Raw genomic sequence first — 15,025 nt, 5'->3', positions numbered from 1 at the left:
TCATGATCTCCTCAGCCCCAGAGACCTCCCTACTAGCCCTGGAGGGAGGCGCTGCTACTCCCCTCCCCTGCCATCGAGCTTCCTCCCCTGAGAAGCCGGCACCGGGCGATCTCTCATCCATGCCACAACTGTCTGCGGCCCCCGGGCCCCGGGTTTCCACTGCAAAGGCACTACCCAGATGAACCCCACCATCCAGCTTCCCTGATCCTACACGTGGACAGCCAAGGATGGCTGGGGAAAAGGTCCCGCCACCTTCATAGACTGACACCATCAGCCAGTGGGCCCCATGGTGCCATCCACATCTCCTTGTACTCGTCCTCAGTCAGTCAACTTCCTGGCCTTCTCCCCAAAGGTATCCTTAACTTTGACCTCTCCTCGCGTCCCCTGTCCTCCACCCCCACAAGGCGTGCCCTTGTCTCCTGGGTGTTCATTTGAACGAGACCAGACTCTCAAAGTCTGTTGTAGAGACCTCGCAGTCACAATCACCTGGATTCCATTAGCTCCTGCATGTGGGACCCGAGGGAGATGCCCCGTGCTCCCCTTCTGCCTTAACAAAGAAACTCACAGGTATTTATACCTTCGAGAAAACAGAGAAGTGAATTTAAATATTATTGCCAGGGCAACCCATTATTAAGGAAGACAAGCGATCAGAATCACAAGCTCTGTAAAAGTTAAAGGTTACTTTCACAGGACAAAGCAACCGCCTCTTAAATGTGATTGTCTGACAAGATTCTCTTGTAAGCAGTAACATTTGCAAGGATGGTTTTCAGCTGCAGGAAAGAGGCTGCTTTCATTTCCGTGGCTTCAGAAAAAAAGGGAACATTTTTTCTCCTTAGGCTGAGCCAGGGTTATTTTCATCTCCACCAGTTAGACGGACATGGAATTTTTTTTTTAAGATTTTTATTGATTTAGGGGCGCCTGGGTGGCTCAGTGGGTTGAGCCTCTGCCTTCGGCTCAGGTCATGATCTCAGGGTCCTGGGATCGAGCCCCGCATCGGGCTCTCTGCTCGGCAGGGAGCCTGCTTCCCCCTCTCTCTCTGCCTGCCTCTCTGCCTCTCTGATCTCTCTCTGTGTCAGATAAATAAATAAAATATTTTTTTAAGATTTTTATTTATTTATTTGTCAGAGAGAGAGAGAGAGAGAGCACAAGCAGGGGAAGCAGTAGGCAGAGGGAGAAGCAGGGTCCCTGCTGAGCAAGGAACCTGATGCGGGACTCAATCCCAGGACCCTGGGATCATGACCTGAGCCAAAAGCAGATGCTAAACCCACCGAGACACCCAGGTGCCCCGGGAGCTGGAATTTTTAAGGCCAAGTGCTGACATTCCATTAGCACCAAGAAGAACAAGGGCGGGTCCGAAAAAGATTGTCTACACTGCCAGGAGGCCCATGGCCTTCCCATTCTCCTACATCAGGGCTTGTCCACCTGGAGCTCGCCCAGGTCACCTGGGATCCAACGTGCAAATTCAGGTGCTGACTGCCGAGGTCTGGGGTATCCCAGAGATTCTGCACATCTAACATGGAGATGAGGTGCTTGCTGTCAGTCTCCCTCCAGACACTGTAAATGGGACCATCCTGGATGTTTATTCATATGTGTCCCCACTCCTCAAACCTCCCACCCTGGGGAGGCCCCAGTCCTCACACTCAGCCAAGGACCTCTTTTCCTATTTCACCAAGAAAATAAAAAGCAATCTGGGGGGTGGAATTCCACAAACTCCCACGTCTACCCAGCCACTCCGTCCTCATCTGCGTGCCTCGCGTGTGACAGTGCAATATCGCAGGCTCTCCTCCCCCCACAACCTCACCCTAGATCCTGCCCCCTTTCCCACCCGCAAAGGCATCTACCCCTCCAGTGTCCTCCCTCTGGCATTTTCCCTTTTCACCTTAAGCAAATGCGCTGTCGCTGCTCCCATCTTTAAGAAACCAAAGACTTCTGGCCCCTTCTTCTACCTGCTACTCCCTCATTTCCCTCTCTTCCTTAATAGCTCCCCTGTCTACAGGCACGGACTCTGAATTCTCTCCTCGGACCCTCCGGAGCCCCTTCCAGTTGGCTTTTGCCGCAGCCTCCACCAAAACTGCTCTCGTCAAGGTCACCAAAGGCCTCCATGCTGATAAACATAACAGCCTAGACACTGTGCTCCCACTGGGCCCCCCAGCAGCGTGGGACCCAATGTTTCCCCAATGCCTGGTCTCCAGGGCACCCCCTCCCATCCACCTCACTGCCCCTTGCTCTCGGTGTCTGTTGCTGGCCTCTCACCTGCTCTGGCCCCTTACTCCTCTTCTCTGCCCTCTCTACCCATACCCTCCTGGTCTCCTCCTGCCATTCTGCGGCTCTCCATGCCAGTTGTACCCACGACTCCCAGGTTCGAATCTCTAGCCCAGGTCACTGCGCTAATGCGGGGGCGGTATGCCCTGCTAACATCCTGACGTTTCCACCCAGGTGTCTATCCAATCTCAGGGGCAGCAAGGCCAAACTGCTTGTTTCTCCTTTTAAGTCTGTTCCTCCAGCAGTCTTCCCCACCTCAGTAAAGGTACGTCCTGTCTTCTACCTGCTCTGGCCAAAACCTATAATCATCCTGACCCCTTCTATATCCAGGGCTCCCCCTAGGTTAACCATAGGTTAACCAGCACCCCAGTGTGAACTGGGAAAGGGTGCCCCTCTGGGCAGGCATGGGACCTGGAGTCTGAATTTCAGTGTCCCCCATACCCCGTCCCCACAGCCCACGGCTTTGTGCCCAACCACACACACACTGGCAGTGTGTCCCCTGGTGGCAGCCTCCCAGGCTGTTCCAGTTAAAAGATAATTGTCCTTCCTGCTGCTTGGCATTTGCTTCCTGCCCATTTTCCAAGTCTGGTCCTCCCTCCTCCTGGCAGTTCCTGATGGCCTTTCAATAAATTCTTCTGCTGCTGAAGAAAACCAGGAACACCCACTGAGACTATCTAGAAACTTGTGCAAATCCCTCCTACCCTTAGAATTAGAAAACTCCATTTCCCCATCGTCCCCTGGAAACGGTCTGGAGGGGGCTGCCAGAAGACCACCAATGATGTCACCAAACTGAAGACCACCTGGGACAGCTCTGCTCTAGCTGACACCAGCCTGGTCTCTTCGTCCTGCCTTCCCACCCACATGCCCCCAGGGCTCTGTTCTCTTCCTGGGTCCCTCTTCCATGTCTGTCCTGTAAACGGTGCCAGGCCTCAGGACTCCAACCTCTCCCTTCCACCCTTTTCACCCCTCCATGCTCCCCAGGGCGCCCTTCACACTCACAGTATGAACCCCACCTCTACCCTTCTGCTGAGCTGCAGACCCTCCCCTGCCAGAAGCCTCCACCTGCAAGTCCAAGGGCACCTACATCCAGCACATCTACGTGGAGCTGATCCCCTTCCCGCCTACAGCTGCTTCTCTTCCTGCCTCCCCCACCCAGCTTGAGGACCCCAGCCTGCTTCCTAACCACCGGAGCCAGAAACTCAGCATCACCGCACAGCTCCCTTCTTCCTTCACGTCAAGTCCATCTCTCCTAGGCACTCAGGAAATCCGGGAGCTTCTTCTCTTGAAACATCTCTCCAAACCATCCCCTCCTCTCCAACCCCACAGCCTCTGCCTCCTTCACTTCTGCATCTTCCCCGGGTGGTTCCAGCAGCCTCTTAGAGGGTTCCTGGCCACCTTCCTCCTCTTCCCCCACACCAGAGCCTGAGTGAGCTTCCTGCAACTCAAACCTGACGATGTCGCTCCCTACCAATGAGAGCCGTGTTCTTTCCTGTTCTTATCTCAGCTTCTTACAAAGATTCTGGTGTCCTCTCCCAGATCCTGCTGAAACAGGACATTCAGGAGAAAAACTGGGACTTCTTTGCCCTCCTCTTTGCTCCTCAGATATAATTCAGCAAGTTTGCAAAACATTGATCTAGTGATTCCCAAAGTGCTGTGGGAATCATTTGAGAAAGCGGGTTAAAAATTAACTCCCACGGGGAGCCTGGATGGCTCAGTGGGTTAAAGCCTCTGCCTTCGGCTCAGGTCATGATCCCAGGGTCCTGGGATGGAGCCCCACATCGGGCTTTCTGCTCACTAGGGAGCCTGCTTCCCTTCCTCTCACTCTCTCTCTCTGCCTGCCTTTCTGCCTACTTGCAATCTCTGTCAAATAAATAAATAAAATCTTTAAAAAAAAAATTAACTCCCAGGCTCACCCCCTTGGAGATTCCAATTCACTGGACAGTGAATGTAAGATTTTTCCAGAGGACTCTGCATCCTGGCCACCTGCTTCAACTATGATAATGGGGGGAAGGGTGAGAATTCCTCCCTCACAGGGTAGTTGGGGGCCTGAGACAGCTTCTGTCTACATCTGCCTCTCACTTCCTTCCTCCTTTGACACAGCAGTGAATGTGAGGCCCCCCGTGGCACGGGTCTTGCAGACTCAGAGCCCCTCTCGTTGATCTCCTCATCTGTTCCCCATGGCACAAAGGTCTGACCATGACCAGGATGTCCCCCAGTATCTTTGGGAGTTCCTGTGTCTTCCTTTAATGTTTGGTTTCTTCATTTTCTTTTTTTTTTTAATATTTTATTTTTATTTATTTGACAGACAGAGATCACAAGTAGGCAGAGAGGCAGGCAGAGAGAGAGAGGAGGAAGCAGGCTCCCTGCCGAGCAGAGAGCCCGATGTGGGGCTCAATCCCAGGACCCTGGGATCATGACCTGAGCCGAAGGCAGAGGCTTTAACCCACTGAGCCACCCAGGCACCCCGGTTTCTTCATTTTCTATTTTAAAAACGAATATGGGGGCACCTGGGTGGCTCAGTGGGTTGAGGCTCTGCCTTCAGCTCAGGTCATGATCTCAGGGTCCTGGGATGGAGCCCCACATCGGGCTCTCTGCTCAGCGGGGAGCCTGCTTCCTCCCACCCCCGCCTACCTCTCTGCCTACTTATGATCTGTCAAATAAATTAAATCTTTTAAAATAATAAAATAAAATAAAAATAAAAATGAATATGGGCCAGCGGTGGGGGTGGGGGTGCCTGGGTGGCTCAGGTCATGATCTCAGAGTCCTGGGATCAAGACCCATATGGGGCTCCCTGCTCAGCAGTGAGTCTGCTTCTCCCTCTCCCCCTGCTTTTCCTCCTGCTTGTGCTCCAATAAATAAAATCTTTTTTAAAAAAATTTTAAATACAGAGGGACGGAGTTCTGTTTAATGGGTACATTAGGTCGACATGATGACGTTCTGGAGGTGGATGGTGGCATTGGTCGGGCCAGTGTGAGTATACTTAATGTCACTGAACAGCACACCTTCAAACAGTTCACGTGGTGTATTTTATGATCTTTGTAAAACCTAACCTGTTCCTCTAGCAGTCTCCCCACTACTCGGCCAAAACCTTAAAATCATCCTGACTTTTCTATATCCAGGGCCCCCTAGGCTACTCAGTACCCCATTGTGAACTGGGAAAGGGCTTTTTGAAAAAGTGAGTCTACAAATTACATGCAAAGCATGAAATCAGGATGAGGCTCCATGTTTAAGTGATACCATGATACCACCCGGGCCAGAGGGGAGGCCAGGGCAGAGCGAGAGAGAAACAGGGAGGGCTAGAGTCAGCCTCCTGGGAGCGGAGCCTCAGGGAGGAGAGGCCCAGACCAGACAAGGGCCAGAACCCAGAGGCAGTAAGTAGTAGGAGGCAGAAGGGATGAGGAAGGCAGAAAGAGCCAAGGCCCAGCTGGCTGGCTGCCAAGGGCGTATTCACCGGAACTGTGACCTTGGCACCTGAGTGCATGCTGTTGCAGCCTTGGCCCAGGTGCAGGGTGAGGGAGACCAAAGTGAGCAAACATGGACCAGGCCTTAACTGGAGCATCGAGTCTCTCGACCTGTCCCCTGAACTAGGACCCCCTTAGAGGCCCAGTTCCATCCTGTAGGAATCAACTGTTCTTTTCCCTAAGAAAGCTGGGAGGGCCCAACTTAACCCCCAGGGCTGTGAGGCCAACCTAAGGATCAAGACTGCCAGAGAAAAGATCCTACAGAAAACCCCATGGACCTACCTGCAAAGTCCGTGCACGTAGCTCGTCCACTACTGCTACCCCGGTAAGCCTAGTAAACTGCAGCCCTAACCACACCCGACCTAGCCTCCCAGCTAGCAGGACGGCCCGTGAGTCCTCGAAAATCAAAGCCAGACCATACTCGCTCGGAACCCTCCAACTCCCATCCCACTCCCTCAGACCGTGTGTGGAGCGCAGTTCAGCTTAGCCAACATCTAAGCCCCTGAAATGTCCTGACAGGAGTGTTTACCTGGAGCCCTCAGACATCTGTCAGTCTAACAATGTGACTCACAAGAAGTGCTCTGGGACACACAACTTCTGGGAGGAAGTGGAGACTCGAGGTTGACCATGTGGGAACCAAGGAGAACCCTGGACACCAAGGCTCAGGGGAGTTTCCCTGATGGGCCACACTGGGCATCATAAACCAGGGTCCAGTGCTCCACTGGGAGAGGACAACCCACTGGGAGCTTCACACCTGGAGCCCCCCAGACTCCCCCCCGCCTACACACCCCATCCTCTGGTGGCACATGCATCCTTCCGCTATTAAAACACCATCATCTTGGGGCTTTCCTGAGTTCTGTAAGTCATTCTAGCAAATTATCCACTGAGGATGGTTTGAGGCCTGGGACTTGCAGCTGGTGTTTGAAGTAAGGGCAGTCATGTGGGACTGTGTCCTCAGACTGTGCTGCCGGCCAAACTCTTTGTGACCGCCTTACTGGGACCTTCATGATCTGCCTCACCCCTGCCACTAAGACCCCATACCCCGATCCTTGAGTAAGGCATACCCCTGCCTGAGGGCCCCGGGGAGCCCCCTTCCCCAGGTATCTGGCAAAGGAACCCCCTCCTTCCATTTGAACATCACCTCCCAGGAGAGGAGGCCTCCAGCCCCTCCCGAAACTCCCTCCACCCCGGGCCCCGCCCTCCCTTCCCTATTACTCTTTCCCCATCACTACATCCGGGGCCCTCTAAATGGCACTCACCTTTCTCCTCCATCTCCTCACTAAACTACAAGCCCCAAGGAGAGAGGGATTTTGTACTTTGGTCCCTCCTGGAACCCCAGCACTGGAAACAACTGTCATGTGCTAAGGATACAGGCGAGTCCTGTTGAACGAATGTCCTCTAGAATCCTTTAGAGGTACCTCTTGGCAAACAAGCCCCCCTGCTCTCCCTCTTCCTCCCTGAAAGGCCAAGTCTGCAAAAACAAGGAAACCTGACCACACTTGGGTGGAGACCATTGCTGAGGAGGAGAAGGGAAAAAATCAGTAAGACCCAAGACCTCCAGGAGAGGCCCCCCGCCCAGATGCTAGTCCTAGCCCGGACCCCATGTTGTTGTGAGCTTGAAAGGCCCCTCCCTCCCGGGGCTAGAGCAGATGCACGAAACTCTCTGGCTCTGAAACTCTCTGGCTCTGATCACAATGGGCAGGTCTGGGGGGATGGGGGCAGAGGGAAAGGAAGGAGGGGGAGCAGGGAGGGGTGCCCCTGCCCTGACAGAGAAGTGGAGAGAGGACAAGACCTCACTAGGTGGGAGTGGCTTTTATTTGAAGCCGGAACACACCTTAATCTGGGGTTTCATCTGTAATCTGTGACAGTAAAAAAAAAAACGAAAAGAAACCAGGATCTGAAAGGCCCAGGGAGGGGAGGGGAGGGGATGGGAGGGGAGTGTAGGGGTGTCCTGTCAGGCCACGTAAGGGAAGCGGAGCAACAGCCCTTCATATGGCTTCAGGTTCAGGTGCTCCAACTCCAGAGACCCACCCTCCTCACGGCCCACATCGGTGCTGAGCAGTAGGTCGACACTGGCCGGCAGGCTGGCGCTGGCCGGCACACCAGAGGCCCCCAACATGGCAGTGTGGCCCACACCCCCGAAGTTGAGCACCACCAGGAAGCGCTCGTTCTGGTCCCAGTGGCGGATGTAGGCGAAGAGGTCCGGCTCGGGGGAGAAGAGCACGTGGAAGTCTCCGTGCAGCAGAGAGCGCTCCTTGCCCCGCTGGTCGCTCAGCCTCCGGAACAGGGAGAGGAGGGAACCGTGGTCTTCACTCTGGCTCTGCAAAGGACCGCGGAGAGGAGGAAAAGATGAAGGACGCCCCTGGGCGCAAGCTTCTAGTAGCCACCTGCCCGCCCTCTGCTGAGCAGGCCTGGCCCACCCAAAACCCTTACCTGTACACTCATGTTGGTACTTCCGGATCCTGAGGTGTTGGGGAAGCTGGATTCATCCCAGAGCATGAACGGAGCCTTCGCAGGCTGAGAAGCAGAGAAAACAGGACTTAGAAAAGGCCTGGGCCTGCTCTCTCTTCTCGTCCCTCTCCTAGTCCCACACCGTCCCCGACTGTGGCCTGACTTACTGGACAAGCAAGGAAGGCTCCTGCCTCGGGTCGCTGCCCACACGGGGCCCTACCCTTGGAGGGCTCTTCTCCCAGATGGCCACAGCCAGCTCCCTCACAGCCCTCCGGCCTCTGCTCCACTGCCCCACTGGATCTTCTGTGGCCCCTCGACGGAAAACGTCCCCCGTCCCTGTCCTTTAGGCCCCCAGCCCTGCTCTCTTTCGCACAGCACTGAGCAGCACTAGGCACCTTCATTCTGTTTTATTATCTAACTTCACCACCTGCAGCTCTCCTGTGCACTGCTGTATCCTCTGCGGGTGGCACAGAGCAGTGACCCCTGAAAACCGCGGAGTAACTAGACGGCAGCTCCATGCACATCAGCAGGGGTGCTGACCTCCAAGCCTATGGCTAAGGTAAGCCAGCGCTTTCGTGCCCTTGCCCCGACCACAGCGAGGGCTGCCGTGCATTTCTCGGACTCCTCTGGGCCCTCCCCTGAACCAGGAGTTGCTGGAGGGCAGAGTCCCCTGAACGCCAGAACGAATGAACGAACGGATAGGCGAGGGCTGGCTCATACCGAATACCCAGCGGGGGTCAGCTCAGCCACCGCATCTTAAAATAGGCTCTCACTGGGCACCTGGGTGGCTCAGTTGGTTGAGCAACTGCCTTCGGCTCAGGTCATGATCCTGGACTTCCACTATCGAGTCCCGCATCGGGCTCCCAGCTCCTTGGGGAGTCTGCTTCTCCCTCTGACCTTCTCCTCTTTCATGTTCTCTTTCACTCATTCTCCCTCAAATAAATAAATAAAATCTTAAAAAAAAAAAAAAAATAGGCTCTCACTGAATCCCTACAAGAAGCACAATATCCCAGAAGAGATGATCAAGGCGGCGGCAGGGAAATGACTTGCCGAGGCCGCACGGCGACCGATCAGGGGGCTAACCGGGGATCAGACGCGGTTCCAGACAAGGCTCCCATCTGCCTGCTGCCACCCACTCAACCTCCCCACAGCGTGCAGGGGGAGGCGGCAAGCCGTACCTGGCCAGGAAGGGCAGCTGCCTCCAGGCCAATCTCATCTCCGTAGTTGAAAACCGGGGTGCCGGGCAGCGTGAACAGCAGCAGCTGGTAGAGACGGCGGAGGTGAGCCGGCACGAGGGAAGCCAGGAATCCCGTCTGAGACAGCTGCGGGAATGGACGCACGGAGGTGAACCCCAAAGCCCGCCTCTGCCTCCATCTGCCAACACCCCTGCCTCCCGGAGGCCCTCCACCCCCCGCTGGCATCCCTCCCCCCACGCCATGGTACTCACACTCCAGCTGCACCAGCGATCCTCAGTGGCGTTCAGATACTGGGTGACCAGGAATTCCATGCGCTCCCCAGTGGAACCAGAGCTTGACAGGTATGAGCTGGTCAACAACAGGTCCTTGGTGGACCCGAGCAGGCTCAGGATCTGCCGAAGGTCAGAGGACTCGGTCCCGGCAATCAGCAGCCTGCACAGAGCAGGGGTGGGGGGCCAGGTTGGTAAAGAGCAAGAAAAGAATGAAGGTGGAGAAGGTTCTTTGGACTGGGAAGTCCCCGTCCCTGGGGGCTAGCCCTCAATGGGAGCATCTCAGAATGCAGCAGAGCTGGTGGGGGAAGTCTGACACTCACCTATCTTCACTGAAGCTCTTGGTCATGTTTTGCCACTCGGCCAAGAACAAAGGCGCATCCTGGAGGAGAAAAAGACAAGTCAAGGAGCAGGGAATGCCACCAAGCCCTGGAGAGTCCCTCTGCTCTCACCCAGGCCTGCCTCTTACGTGCAAAGGGACTCACCTCCAGACTCTCCACATTCCGAACCTGGAACCCATCCACACCGGCCCGCAGCCAAAAACTCAGAGCATCCTACAGGGAAGGGGGCAAAAGAACAGGGAAAAGGTATTGATACTCTGACAAAGGCTTACAAAATCCACCCCATGTGGGGCGCCTGGGTGGCTCAGTGGGTTAAGCCTCTGCTGTGGGCTCAGGTCATCATCTCAGAGCCCTGGGATCCAGCCCCACATCGGGCTCTCTGATCAGCGGGGAGCCTGCTTACCCCTCTCTCTCTGCCTGCCTCTCTATTTGTGATCTCTGTCTGTCAAATAAATAAACAAAATCTTTAAAAAAAAAAAAAATTCCACCCCACGTCAAACCCTGTCCAGGATGCACTTCCCCTTGACCTTGGGAGAGTCACTTGCCTTGACCAGCCTCACTTAACCACCTCTATCATAAAGGTTTATTAGACTTCGTCCCTAACCCCCACCCCACCCACTTCTGAACTATCACTGATTCTTAACGCTGCGGCATTTCATTTCTCTGTTCCTCCCCAGGGCAAATCGCACAGGTTCACCTTTGGACACCTATAGGAAAAAGCCCAAGAGAAAAAGTACATTCATAAATGTAACTTCATTTAACCCTTAGAATGTGTGGAATGCTTATATGCTCATGTCAGAAATGAGGCAACACTCCCAGAGCAGCAAGGAAGCATGCCCAAGACCACAGTCAGAGAGCAGAGGACATGGGACCCAAAATGCTAGCCAAGATCTCACTCCTCTCCCAGTGTCCTGAGGCCTGGGAAGGGTAGAAGGAAGAGAGCAGGTCAGAACAAGGCCAAGGATGAAAGAGTGTAATTCAAAGCACAGCCCTCGGGCAGTCTAGCTGAAGATCTGAAAAGTGGAGTCAGCTCTGCAGCACAGGCCCAGGCCTGAATTCCAGGCAACAGGTGAATGCAGAACATGGGGCCCCCAGCTCCACAGCCCCCGGCCCTGTGCTCTCTCTTCTCACCTCCATTTTCATTTTCGTTTTTCCTGCCTCCATTTTCATCTGAAGCTACCACACCTCACGGCACACCATCTACCATCTAGAAACATTCCTTCATTAATAACTTTTAAGAGATTTTTTTAAGTAAACTCTATCACCGACGTGGGGCTCAAATTCACGACCCTGAGATCAAGAATCACCCTGAGATCAAGAGTCGCTCCTGACTGAGCCAGCCAGGCGCATCCGCGCCCTCCCCTCCATCAATAACTCTTGAAGGGTCTTCCAGCAATTAGCAAGGGCTGAACTGGATGACTAAGGGTCCTATGGAAATGCTGGGAGTAAAGAATTCTAACTCAGAATCACAGGGGCCAACAAAGGGTCAGAGTCTGGTCCATTTTTACTCCACCCCTGCTGACCTGGTCAGTGTCCTAGAACCCAGGCACCAGGAGCTCAGATGACAAAGTCCCATTCCCAGCTTGCTGGGTAGTATTTGCACCTATACCTTCACTCAGGGAAGGCAGATCACAGAAATGAGACTACCTAGGACCTCCAATCCTAAACACAGCAAGCCCCTCTGAACCTTAGCTTCTCCATTTACAGACAAGAGATGATAGGGTCCCTGCGTGGTCACAGAGAAATTCAGAACATATACAGAACACGTGGCACAGACCCAGACACGTACAAGCTCAGTCTGGGCTCTGCTCCAAAACACATCAAACAAGAGCTGGGAAACCAGACAGAACAGGAGTCCCACAGAGAAAGGGCTTCCTCTCCCAAAAGGAAGAAAAATCAAACCCAGATTGACATCTGAGAAATTCCTTTCCTGGCACTGTTACCATCAGAGTCAAGGAAACAAGAAAAATCACTGGCCAGAAAAGGAACAAGCAAAACGGCGGGGGGAGGTTACGCTGTTGGCCTCCCATCCTGCCTGCGGGAGGAGTGCGCCAGTTTGGCTCCAAGGACCCAGGGGCCCCTTGGCTGGAGCCAGGTTCCGTTCACAGGGCTTGCCAGGAGGCTCAACACAGCCCCCACATCCAGCTTGCCCCTGCCAGCAGCATCAACACACTCACCTTCATCTTGGCGGCCACAGAGTTAATCTCTGTGGGGAGGAACCACGAGTTCTGGCCCCTGTAGTTGGGAGTGAGGTCCAGGATGACCCGGATGCCTGGAACAATGGAGAAAACCGCAGTCATGAGAAAGACTCTGGGGCGAGGGAAAAGTTAGAAATCACCAAACACAAACCAGCAGACTATTCTGTATGTATCATGTGGCACACATGCTTAGATCTGAACCCAGCTTAAGATCTTCCAGGGCAGCAGGCACACAGTGTAGAGGAGAAGGCTGAGTTATGGGACCCTGGGCTCCCCCCCCCCAACGTGTACCTTTTGATTTCATGTGGCTATTTTTCTCAAAAGGATCCTCTCCTCTGAAAGTTTAAAAGCCACTGAATTACGGGCACCTGGCTGGCTCAGTCAGGAAAGCATGTGAGTCTTGATCTCAGGGTCATGAGCTCAAGTCCCACACTGGGCAATGGAGCCTACTTAAAAATAAAATAAAAAGGGGCGCCTGGGTGGCTCAGTGGGTTAAGCCGCTGCCTTCGGCTCAGGTCATGATCCCAGGTCCTGGGTTCGAGCCCCGCGTCGGGCTTTCTGCTCAGCGGGGAGCCTGCTTCCTCCTCTCTCTCTGCCTGACTCTCTGACTACTTGTGATCACTCTCTGTCAAATAAATAAATAAAATCTTAAAAAATAAATAAATAAAATAAAATAAAAATAAACCAGTGAATCAGGAAAAACCTACATTTTGCAAACAAGGGCACTGAAGCCAAGAAGTAAAAAGGCTGGACACAAAACAATTACGTCTCCGAACCACGTGACAAATTCATTTTAGGCTGAAGCCGAAGAAACCTCCCCAATACCTGCCTTAGGAAAACTCAGACCCAGTCAGCAGTGAACCCAACAAAAATCCTATCCTGTCCTTCCTATGGCCAGAAGGCCAAGCCCTTCTCAGCTGCTTCCCAGGCAACTCCAGGACACCCACTCTTTTTCTTGGCCGACTGCAAGAGACTGTCAAAATCTTCCTTGGAACCAAAAGTGGGGTCGATCTGTTCCAAGTTGGTCCCCGCGAGGTCATCCTTCTGGTTCTTGTGAATTGGGCCCAGCACAAAGCCCTTCACCTTCAGGGTGCTCAGGTAATCGAGACGTTCCTTCAGGCCTGAAACCGAGAAGCAGGGTTAAGGTGAAGCCCCTCCGGGAGGCCCCTGATCCGCCCTATTCTCCCCTCTCCCAGGGACTCAGTGTGGGGTCGGGGGTGAGCTTCGATCACGAGACCCAGGGGTGCTGATGTAAGATGCCCGGCACATTACTTGAGAAACGTCAGCGCCCGGCTTCCGGAGCCGCAGGGGAAGGGAAGACGCTGAGTCAGGTACCCCCACCCCGCGCCAGAGGGAGTGGGGGCGGCTTTCCTCCAAGAGAGGAAGGAGGGTGCGGGACGACTCCGGGGCGGGGACGGGGTCAGGACTCCGGGTTTAACCGGCCGCGCACGGAGCTCACCGGCGAGGTCGCCCCCCTCGGGGCCCTGGAAGGCCTGAAGGTCACCGATGCGGTAGAGGGCGCCCTTGTGCCACCAGCTCTGCGCCGGCAGCTTGCGACAGCGCGGGGCCTGCACGATGATGACCACGGCGCCCGCGAGCATGCCGAGCCAGCCAAGCCAGAAGAGCACCAGCAGCGCCCAGCGGGTGCGCACCCAACCGGGGCTGCCCGCCACCTTCAGCAGCTCCTCTTTGGACAGGCCAGTGAACTTGGCCGCGGCCGCCGCCTCCGCCTCGTCGTCGGCCACCTTGATCTTCACCAGACCGTTCTTCTCCGCGCCGCCCGCCACCACCGCGGCCATGGCCGCCCCGGACGGCGCGTTCATCGGCTGCTTCTCGGGCTCCAGCTCGTTCAGCTCCACCTCCTTCAGGTCCACCTCTGTGTCCTGGCTCATGGTGCCCGCGGAACCGGCGACGCGATGCAGCCTGCGGTCAAGTGGTGGCTGGACTCCTGTCCCTACCTTCCCGGTCTCACCACGGCCTCGGCCCCGGCTCTGGGTACCAGGGAGCCCCGCGCAAGCTTCGGCTACAGCGTCCGCGTCTGCCCGGGGACTAGCGCAGCCTCCGGAAAGAGGCCGGGGAGCCCCGCCCCCGCCCGCCCCTTAAAGAGGAACGGCCCCGATCGCTCTTTCTGGGCCCCTACGGTCCCTTCCAGAAGGACGCCCAGAGAGCTGAGCCCGGAGCCGCCTTTCGGTGGGGGAGTCTGATTTGTCCCGCTCCGCGAAGGGGACCTGGAGGGGCGGTCCAGAGCCGCGGGGGGCCCGGCCCCTCTCCGCCCACTCCGAAGGCGGGTGCGCACCCAGACGCGGTCCTCCGTCTGCCCCTGGCCCGGGGCGCAGGCCACCGCGTGGTCCTTCCCAGTTCGCATGGCCGCTGGCGCTCTCAGAGCCGGCCGCACGCAGCTCCTCTCTCTCTTTTTTTTTTTAATTAGATTTTTTTTAACATTTTATTTATTTATTTGACAGAGAGAGATCACAAGTAGGCAGAGAGGCAGGAGAGAGAGAAGGAAGCAGGCTCTCCACGGAGCAGAGAGCCCGATTCGGGACTCGACCCCAGGATCCTGGGATCATGACCTGAGCCGAAGGCAGAGGCTTTAACCCACTGAGCCACCCAGGCGCCCCACGCAGCTCCCCTCTTTCCCCGAACTAGCTGCGTCTCCTCCAGCCTCTGGGACTTGGCGCTAGACCTCCGCTTCCCCGCAGGGCTTCTTCGTCCTTCAAGACTCATCTTGAGTCCAGTTCAGATAGTTCATCACGCGGCAACTATTCGGCGCCCACCACAATGCATTGATTTATTAACTTGACCGAAAGAACTCTAACCCGATCTTCATGATGTTTTAAGACGAATCTG

The 15,025-nt window shown here is 55.1% G+C and overlaps 1 protein-coding gene across 1 annotated transcript; it reads right to left on the bottom strand.

The window, feature by feature from the left end:
• Positions 1 to 7,516: 7,516 nt before the first annotated feature.
• On the bottom strand, positions 7,517 to 14,213 carry SLC3A2 (solute carrier family 3 member 2). The gene is made up of 9 exons (XM_047692459.1): positions 13,638 to 14,213; positions 13,126 to 13,299; positions 12,158 to 12,252; positions 10,125 to 10,193; positions 9,963 to 10,021; positions 9,622 to 9,802; positions 9,353 to 9,496; positions 8,157 to 8,240; positions 7,517 to 8,043 (listed from the first exon to the last, which is right to left on the bottom strand). Exons 1-9 carry the CDS (start codon positions 14,068 to 14,070, stop codon positions 7,678 to 7,680), a joined length of 1,605 nt encoding a protein of 534 aa, XP_047548415.1. The 5' UTR covers positions 14,071 to 14,213; the 3' UTR covers positions 7,517 to 7,677.
• Positions 14,214 to 15,025: the final 812 nt, after the last annotated feature.

This window comes from Lutra lutra, chromosome 10, assembly GCF_902655055.1.
Source record: "Lutra lutra chromosome 10, mLutLut1.2, whole genome shotgun sequence".
NCBI classification, from domain to species: Eukaryota; Metazoa; Chordata; class Mammalia; order Carnivora; family Mustelidae; genus Lutra; species Lutra lutra.
Note: the sequence above shows the minus strand (reverse complement) of the source record. Positions and strands in the feature narration are given on the sequence as shown.